This window comes from Lycium barbarum, chromosome 4, assembly GCF_019175385.1.
Source record: "Lycium barbarum isolate Lr01 chromosome 4, ASM1917538v2, whole genome shotgun sequence".
In the NCBI taxonomy this organism is placed as follows: Eukaryota; Viridiplantae; Streptophyta; class Magnoliopsida; order Solanales; family Solanaceae; genus Lycium; species Lycium barbarum.
The window spans coordinates 6913018-6922873 of NC_083340.1; the positions used below are offsets into that span (position 1 = coordinate 6913018).

General features: G+C 35.7%; 1 protein-coding gene across 4 annotated transcripts; it reads left to right on the top strand.

The window, feature by feature from the left end:
- Window positions 1-227: 227 nt before the first annotated feature.
- Window positions 228-5816, top strand: LOC132635032 (AT-hook motif nuclear-localized protein 1-like). Of its 4 annotated transcripts, XM_060351237.1 has the most exons (7): window positions 228-739; window positions 867-976; window positions 1059-1494; window positions 3294-3361; window positions 3559-3690; window positions 5029-5190; window positions 5339-5816. In XM_060351237.1, the coding sequence occupies exons 3-7, from the start codon at window positions 1122-1124 to the stop codon at window positions 5561-5563; spliced, it is 960 nt and encodes a 319-aa protein (XP_060207220.1). In that variant the 5' UTR covers window positions 228-739; window positions 867-976; window positions 1059-1121; the 3' UTR covers window positions 5564-5816. The 4 variants fall into 4 exon arrangements, with proteins under 4 accessions (XP_060207220.1, XP_060207219.1, XP_060207221.1 ...); XM_060351236.1 differs by lacking the exon at window positions 867-976 and having other exon boundaries at window positions 229-739; XM_060351238.1 differs by lacking the exons at window positions 228-739; window positions 867-976 and adding an exon at window positions 742-821.
- The last annotated feature ends 4040 nt before the right edge of the window (window positions 5817-9856 follow it).

Here is a 9856-nt window from a genome sequence, read left to right on the forward strand (position 1 = left end):
TTTTATGCTTTTTACATTCATGTTCGTACCTTTTTGTCTATATTTGCTAACCAAACAAAAGCATTTATTAATCATTGACGAGCCTGATAATAAATAACAGATGTACTAATGTTTATGTCACATACATGTTAGAATAGTATCTATTTTTATTTATAGTATTTTAATTTCATTGTTTTTTTTTTTTAAAAAGAGAGTGATGGTTGTCTTAATGCTTTGCAACCTAATTTCACTTTTCCCAACCATAATTTTCTCTCTTTTCAGTATTTTTCCTTTTTCCACACCGGACTCCAAACCATTTTCTTAAACAAAATATATAATTTCCATCCTTTCTAATTTCCGTATTTATTTAATAATACCCTACTACTATTATTTAATACTTAATTAACCTTTTCCATCATTATTATTTTCCTCTAATTACAATTCGGACATACTGAGGAAACTTCTGAACCCAAAATTAGTTTTTTTAACTTGTCAAAACTCCATTTTCACATTTTCTCAACAATCTCATTACTTCACAAAGCCAAAAAATTCAATCTTTACCCCCATAATTTCCTTCTTTATTTCTGCAAAAATACTTAAAAATTTCCACAAAAAATTCTGATCCTTTCCATCTTTACTCTCTGCTTTGCTAATTTGCTTTGTTATTTTCTTCTAAAATTCGAAGAAAGGGAAAAAAAAAATGAACAGTACTCTTAGCTTTTTGCCAGCTTAATCTTACTCTGTTTTCTGCTAAGCTCTGGTAAGCCTTCATAATTAGCAGTGATTAAGCTTCATTTATTTCCTATTTTTTGAGCTTCAAAAAATTTGTTGGGTTTTTGATTGTAAGATTTTTAGTGATTCTATCTTCTTCTTTTTTTCGTTTGTAGGAAAATTATGGGTGTTTGAAGAAAACTTAGGAACCCAAAACTCCATTTTCACATTTTCTCAATACTTCATAAAGCCAATATATTCTATCTTTACCCCATAATTAGTACTAGTAATTAAGCTTCATTTCTTTCCTAGTTTTTGAGGTTTCCCTTAAAGATCCTTGGAGTGATTCTTTTTTTTTTTTTTTGTAGGAAAATTATGGGGTTTTGAAGAAAAGGAAAAAGGAAAATCTTCTTGAATTTATTTTGTTGGCTATGGAGGGAAGTAATAGTGGAGTTACAGTAGTGGGATCAGATGCTCCATCAGATTACCACGTGGCACCAAGAACCACCACTGAGAATAATCCGACAACAACACAACCAGTAACAACATCCCATGTTGTTGTCTCTCCAACTGCCGGCTTAACAGTTACAACAGCTTTGACTGTTAAGAAAAAGAGAGGAAGACCAAGAAAGTATGCAGCAGATGGTTCTGTTAATGTTCTTTCTCCAAAGCCAATTTCATCATCTGCACCTTCACCTGTCATTGATTTTTCTTCGTCTGAGAAACGTGGAAAAATTAGGCCAGTTGGTTTAGTTAGTAAACCTCAATCTCATCATCAGCCTAAAGTTGATTTAGATACTCCAGGTATGTTGTTTTTTTTTTCTATAGTTCAAAGTTTGTTTCACATGTAAGTTGATTTATTATATGGGCCTGTTATGTAGATCTGTTTTGCTTAGTTGAATTAATTAGTTTTTGGTGTTTGAATATTGAGTGTCCTATGAATGAAGTGGGATGAAAATAATGGGAGAGCAGGTTGAGATCTCAGGAGTGAAAAAACACCAGTTACTCCGTCCGTCCCAATTTAAGTTTTTTAGTTTAACTAGACACGAAGTTTAAGAAATAAAGAGAGATTTTTGAATCTTAAGGTCCTAAATTAATGATTTGTATAATATATTTAAGTGTCTTTTGAATCCTGTGATTATATACTTGTCATGTAGGATGTTTGAATTGTCAACTTACTAAATATAGAAAGAGACACTCTTTTGGGAACAAATTAAAAAGAAAAATAACACAGTTAAATTGGAACGAATGGAGTGAGTATTTTTACTCGTCTAAACTTTGTTGGGCAGAGTTACCTGGTACTTCAATTGGTGGGAAGTAATATGTATCCAGTGAAATAGTTGGGATGTTTACAAGTTGGCCCGGTAGGATAATGAAAAAAAAGTGTGATTTTGTGAAGTTGTGGGAAAATAATGTAGGATGTGTGTAGATGTGGGGCCTGTTGTGAATAGATGCTTTAAGTATGATCTTGATGCCAACGGGGCAGTTTTGAGTGTGAGGTGGTACTTTTTGGTTGATCTGGAATTAAGGAATCTTTTAAAACTTATAGATGTCATTTTGGGACTTTTCATGGTGGTAGTTCTAGTGAGGAAATTGCTTTGAATTTCCAGGTAGTCTCCAAAGAAGTAATAACATAGCAAGTGCACTCTCTGATCTACTGCTTAACAAGGAAATGGTAGTATGACTTTGACCACTAAGATCTGCTACTTATATAGGAAAGTCTTGATCTTACCTAATTGTTGAGCTACTGCTACTTTTATTCCCAATGATGACACGGTAATTCACTATAGATTTTGGAGTTCCTTAAGGCTGGGCTTCTTGTCATATTTGTGCTTTTGTTACTCCTTCCGAATAGATGGATCTTCGTACTAAACGTGCATGTGCATACTCCTGGAAATTCAACTCTAATTGTTTTCCCGTGTTTCTATGCAGCTTTCTTTGTTACTGTTCATAGTAAATTTCATTATTAGTTTGACACTCAGCCCTTTTTCCTGTTTTATTTTGTTGTTTTCTCTTCTTTGAGTCTGGTTGGATACGTGCATTGAAGTGTTTTTCCTCTTTTCCCCTCCATTTTTTCGGTAGTTGGGGTTGGGGTGCTTTGGTTTTTTTTTTTTTTGGGGGGGGGGGGTGTGGGTGGGGGGATCATTACGTCGGATATTACCAGAGGGAAACACAGTATTTTGAAACAATCTTCTCTTCAGAGGTGATCATCCGAACGTTTATATGAAGTGTCTCCTTGTGACACAACTAACATTCTTTTGGAGGATGTTGGAGACATTATTCTAGACTTCTAAGATAATCATTAGTTATTTGGACTTGTCAAACGACAATTCATTAGTTTTTTGTGTAAATATACTTGGAGGCAGCTAAAATCATCAAGTAAACGCTTTTTCCGGGGCACCATTGGCTTTATATAAAATCAAGATTTTATTTGTGTGATAAAGTTTCATGCCATATACCTGAATTTCTTATTCGCAAGAACGGAAAAAAATCCCAAACCGCTTTTGTTTACCTGCCACCATACATGAAATATGCTTTTGTAGTTGCACGATTAATGTTAAGATTTGAGTCAGATTACTAATAATTTAATTTTCTATCTGTAGGTGAATGGGTTTCATGCTCTGTTGGTGCAAATTTTACCCCGCATATTATTACTGTAAATACTGGAGAGGTAAATCTTAGCTGGACATGAAGATTCTTTTTGTAATTTGCTGTAAAGCAACATATCTAAAGAAATATTCTTAGTTTAGTAAATTTCATATATTGGCAGGATCTTCTCTTGGCAAACATAGACATAAACATGTTTAAATTACTGTTACATATTGAACTGAATGTGCATTGCTAATTGTTCTTTCAATCTTCCTTTAGGATATCACCATGAAGGTTATATCATTCTCTCAACAAGGGCCTCGAGCAATATGCATTCTTTCAGCAAATGGGGTAATTTCAAGCGTTACACTTCGTCAACCAGACTCCTCTGGTGGCACATTGACATATGAGGTACCACAACTAGTTCTTATCTCTTATACTGATGTTGGTTAATATATATTTGAAGTATTTTTTCTATATGTGATAACTATCTTCTTCTGTTAACTTTTAGTTTGTACCGATTTTTCTGATCAAATAGATGTTGTACTCTTCCCTTTTTCTAACTTGATTGCGTCCTGCCAAATTTACGATTGTCAATATCCCTCAAATGCGACAGATATATTGAGGCTACTAATAGGTGATAGGGAAGAATTTCGTAAATGTTAAGTGAGTACACAGCTCAAAACTGATATTTCATCTAATGAGAGATTAAGATGTAAACTCAATAGTCTATGGAGGGGATGTTAATATTTCTTCTGTTAACTTTTAGTTTGTACCGATTTGTTTACCATTTTCCATCATCCTCAATATTGTCCAGAAGTTGTGTTGCCATTTACATGTAAAAGTGACCATAAAGGATCATGTGAAAAGAAACTATTCGTGCGAAAATTTTAAAAAAGGGAAATAAAAGAAAAGAAGATCCCAAAAGCAGATTGGTACATAGAAAGAAGGGCTATAAGGAAATGAATAAAAATCTAACCCTTGTTGGTGATGTATCTTTGGTTGTGACTTTTCCATGTCAGGAGAAAAAGATTCGGAATCCACTTTTATGTTTTGTTCAAAATATCAATTATCCATTTTCATGTCTTTAGTTGATAAAGCCTTGATTTTGGCTTATTCTTGAACGATCAACCTTGAATTGGGGGATAAGTTCATATTTTCCGGAAAGTGCCAATTCAATTCATAGGAGTAAGTCCACCTATATTTGTCACTGGTATTGAAAGATTTCAGCATCTTGACAAATCTTTTGGACAAACAGTGACATCAGCTGTAATCCATTTACTCTTCCATGTTCCTTTCCTTGGCGAGTGGTAGGAGATAGTTTTCTTGAGCACAACGATGTAGCAATCTGCGCTCTACTTGACATTAAATGAATGGCTTGGTAGGTACAAATTTATCAGGATATATGCACAAGACGAGTCAAATGAATAATCACACGAAGGCCTTTTGTCTGATTTATGTTATTTATTTCTTTTTTCAGGCAAGGTGCCTTGTAACTTAAATTTTTTATAGTGTTGGATTCTTCCTGCCTCTATAATGCTGCCACTAAGGCCTTTTGTCTGCATTCTAGATGACACATTTACACACAAAAAAAAAAAAAAAAAAAACTTGAGGGCGCAGACTCATATTTTGACATCTGAAGTTAAAGCCTTTATTGCATGGAAATTAATGTTAAGACACTCTCCGTATGCATATGTTGTTAATGATAAGACATTTGTGTATAAATTTTCCCTTTCTTTGTTCCTTTAGGGCCGGTTTGAGATACTATCTTTGACCGGATCGTTTATGCCATCAGAGACTGGAGGAATGAGAAACAGATCTGGCGGAATGAGTGTTTCTCTAGTAAGCCCTGACGGACGTGTTGTTGGGGGTGGAGTTGCCGGTCTATTAGTAGCTGCTGGTCCCGTGCAGGTATCGGATTTTCCTAAACTTAGCAGTCTTGTTTATTCATGAACTTATGTTTACTCCTATTTGACAAAAGAAAGTAGTATCCCATTATACAATTATTAGTCGTTTGGATGATGACATTTGACCTTCCATCTTTGTTGCTGTTAATCAGATTGTTATAGGTAGCTTCCTTGCTGGAGACCAGCATGAGCACATAACCAAGAAAAACAAATCGGAGTCCGTTATTGCTGCGGTTCCTCTACCCGAGACGGAAGACCTTTATCACTCTTCCGTAAAACAAACTATGCCAGCTTCCTCCTCTTTCCGCGTAGATAATTGGTCAGCCCCTGATTCTAGGAATAAGTCAGCTGAAATAAATGTTACTCTACCAGCATAGGGTGAAATTTTAATGTGTAAACCACAAGGACTACGCGTCTTTAATGACGTTCCTATTGATCCTTATCACCTCTATTTGCTGTTTGTGTAAAACTTTTTCCAGTGAGGTATGTGCAGTAATCCAAACTGGTTTTCTAGTTTTGTTATTCTAGTGTTTGACAGTAGAACTTTTAGATGTATGATGGGTTCCACAAATTGAATCCCATCTTAGTGCTTAAGGGTTTATGTCTAGTTTTAACAGGCGTATTCAATCCTTCTTGATTTCATGGCACATTTTGTAGTTTGGACCATTTTATTATGATCTATCCAAATCCTTGACTCAATCCGTCCATTTATGAATTATGTTCCCTACACTTCCAATTGACTTAACAAAGCAATTAACAAAAAAGCTCCACTAAAGGGTGAAGTGTTCCCTATCAGGAGTTCTTTTATTTTGAAGGCTCGAAGTCGAATTCTCTAGTTAAGTATGATAAAATCTCCGAAAATTTAAGTAAAGGTGACCTTTAAGTTTGGAAATTACTAGAGGTGATTTGTAGAGACCACATGAAGTCAAAACTCAATTAAATTTGGGATTAAGAAAATTGGAGTTGAAAATGTATTTTGCTAAATTTGTTAATCTTTCATAAAATAAAAAAAAGACTCCAAATCATTTAATCCAACCCCCCATTTATTTCAAACTCAACATCGGTCCAATATCAAACCACACGAACTTCATTCAAAACAAGAACTGATCTCAACTGCTCCTTCAAACTTTCAACTTCAAACCCACGAACTGATCTCAACTGCTAAATGTGCTTCTTGAAACCGTTTTCAACCTCTTCAAAAGCCAAGTCTCATACGAACTGCTGCTCTCCATTTCTCTCAGGTAAAATCGCTCAACTTTTTCTTCTTTTAAAGTTAGGGTTTTGAAATCAAAGTGAGAAAATGATTATTTTGGTCAGAAAAGAAGAAGAATAACATGGGTTTGTCTGCAATGTTGTTTATTTTGTTGTTCAATGCTTGAGAAACCCTTATTTGCTGTATTTGTTCGAGTTGTTGGGGTTTGTGTGTTTGTAAATAGTGTATGTGGTTGTGAAATTCTGGTTTTTGGTGTTGTTTGTGTTCTCGTTCTCCTTAGGAGTTCGAAAAAAGGGCTTGTTGGGCTTGACAAAACCCGCATTTGCTCTATTTGTTCCACTTGTTGGGGTTTCTGTGTTGTTAAATAGTGTATGTGGTTGTGAAATTATGGGTTTTGGTACTTTTTGTGTTCTTGTTCTCCTTGGGGTTTCGAAAAAAGGGTTTGAATTTTTTTTGGATTTTTTCCAACAGCTGAGTAAGTTGTTGCAGCAACTTCAGCACTTGTTTGACAGTTGAGGTTGGTTTATTTTGTTTAACTTGTGATGGTTGTGTGTTTGTATTAAAACAAATGTTTTTTCTGGTTCAAAAGTTAGAGTTTTGAAATAAAAGTACGAAAATGACTAATTTTGGTTAAAGAAAAAGAGGAAGAACATGGGCAGGGTGTCTATGCAATGCTGTGTATTTTGTTCAATTTTTGACTGTTGTGTGTTTGTAATACACTGATATTGCAGCCTGATAGTGAAATAGATGCTGTTGTCATGTTGTTGTCCTTGTAAGGCTTAGGAAAAATGGCCTTGCCATTTTTTTTGTTTTTGTTTTTACCCAACAGCTGAGTAATCTGTTGCAACAGATTTTTAATCTGTTAGTAAAAATTCAACAGTTGCTGAGGTTGTTGCAGCAAGTGAATATGTTGTTGCAACAGATTTAAAATCTGTTGAAAATTGTTAAAACCGTTGCTGAGGAAGCTGCAGCAACTGTTCGGATGGTTTCCAACAGATTAGTCTGTTGGAACAACTCAATCATATGTTCCAACAACTTTACCAGTTGTTGCACCAGATTATCCATCTGCTGGAATTAATCAATACAGTTGCTGAGGAAGCTGCAGCAACTGTATTAATATTTTCCAACAGATGTATAATCTGTTGCAACAACTTATGAAGTTGTTCCAATATATTACACACTTGTTGTAACATATGCTTCAGCTCTTGTAAAAATTCATTATTTATTTACTTTAAATGGTGCACAAATCAATTGAAAGTGTTTTTGCTTATCTCCTGTGTGCAGATAAAATGTCTTCACGAAAAAGAAAAGGGGAGGAATCATCGAAATCATCTACAGTTAGTAACAAAGTTAAGGGGCCATCATTAGATGATCTTGCTGAACAGGCAAATATTCTTTCTGAACAAACTGCTGAATAGGAAACATCTCAAGTAGGAGTTTCTGGCCAAGAAAGTAAAGAAGATCAAGTAGATGAACAAGATAAAGAAGAAGAACAAGAAGAAAATAGAGAAGAAGAATAAGAAGAAGAAGAAGCTGAAGAAGAAGAAGAAGAAGAAGAAGAAGAAGAAGATGATGATGATGTAAATAATGATGACAATGAAAAGGATAAAATTGCATCTTTTGAAAGGTCGGCGACCGGGGCTGTTGATTCTTCTATTGGGACTGATATTGACAGACCTTCCACTGATGAAGTTGTCAAAACTTTCAGTATTGAGAAGTTCCGTGTGCAGATGCCGATGGATAAACTAGGTGATTTGAATGGTGATCTTGTTGTAAAATCAGTCATGGGCAAGCCCTTTGATCACTTTAGGAAGATGCTTTAGGAGGAGGACTTGGAGGATTTCTTCAGGGCCACATGTTTTGGCATGTATCTAGATTTGCTTGAGGACAACAATGCAAGGTTTCAAATGACCATTGTGTATGGTCTTCTCAAACGAAGAATTATTTGCAGCAAAACTGATGAGATATGGATAAACTACTGCGGCATGCCAGTTTGTTTTGGCATCAAAGAGTTTGCCATAATCACCAGACTGAGGTGTCATGATCCTTCTCAGCCTCTTCCTACAGTTACATTAAAGAAGGGAGCCATGACACCCAAGTCATCCAAGGGAGCCAAGACACCCAAGTCATCCAAGGCAGCCAAGAAAGGCAAAAAAGGCAAAGCCAAGGTTGATGATGATTTGGATTTAGTGGATGTTTGTGGAAAGAGCTACAAGGCAGCGGATTTGCTAGCAGACTTGAAGTCAGAAACTATGTCAAGATAGCACAAGGAGTCATTGTGCTTAGTTTGGTTTGTGAATTCTATTCTTTGGGCAAGAGATGTAAAGAATAATATAGAACTTGGTTTGATTAAACTATCGGAGGATCATGAGGCATTCAATAACTATCCATGGGGTCATAAAAGTTTTAAGTTGACTGTTGAATATTTATGCAAAGCTTTGAACCCTAATGTGAAGATTTCCAACATCTATGGCTTCCCTTGGGCCTTCATGGTAAATTTTCTTTCTTCAATGTTAAATCTTTTTAATTCTTTTCCTTAATTGATTATTCTGATTTTTGGTGGCATAATTTTTTCTAGGCTTGGGCATTTGAAGCCATTTCTCACCTACGGAGTCAAGTCAGGGACTACTCAGAAGAAGTTTGTTTTCCAAGGATCCTCAGATGGTTGATTACCAAAAACAACAACAAAAAAATGAATCTTGATCCTTTTAACCCCCCCAAGGAAGCAATAAGTCAGAATCTGTTGGAAAATATCCCTGAATAGTTTTATAAGAAGTAACTACTTATTGCAACAGATACATTTATCTGCTGTAACAACCTCAGAATATGTTGGAAAAATCAAAACAGTTGCTGAGGAAGTTGCAACAACTGTTCTGATATTTTCCAACAGATAGTGAATATGTTGCAACAACTCCTAAGATGTTGGAACAACTTGATCAGTTGTTGCAACAGGTTCACAATCTGTTGGAAAATATCAGAACAGTTGCAGAGGAAGCTGCAGCAGCTGTTTTGGTTTTTCCAACAGCTAAAGAATATGCTGCAATAACCTAGGAGGTTGTTGAAACATATGTGGGGGTTGTTCCAACAGATTACACACTTATTGGTTGAATATATCTGTTTGTTTGTTGTAGGTTGTACATCCAAGGCTTATCCCGACAAAACGAGAGGTGCAGATGCCATGCCTTGTTAGTTTAGGGCATAGGGAGTCTGTGCATGATGAATTGATTGATCAGATAAAAGAAGAATTGGCTGGAGCCACAACCATCATAAGGGCTGGTGTTGTTGATGGTGGTGGTGATGGAGTTGGTGGTGGTGATACTGTTGATATGAATACTGTTGTTGATGTTGCAAGATAAGCAGTGGAAGGTCTTGCTGATAAAAGAAAAGATGATGATGGTGGTGGTGATGGAGTTGGTGGTGGAGTTGGTGGATATACTCCCCAAAGTGGTGGTGGTGG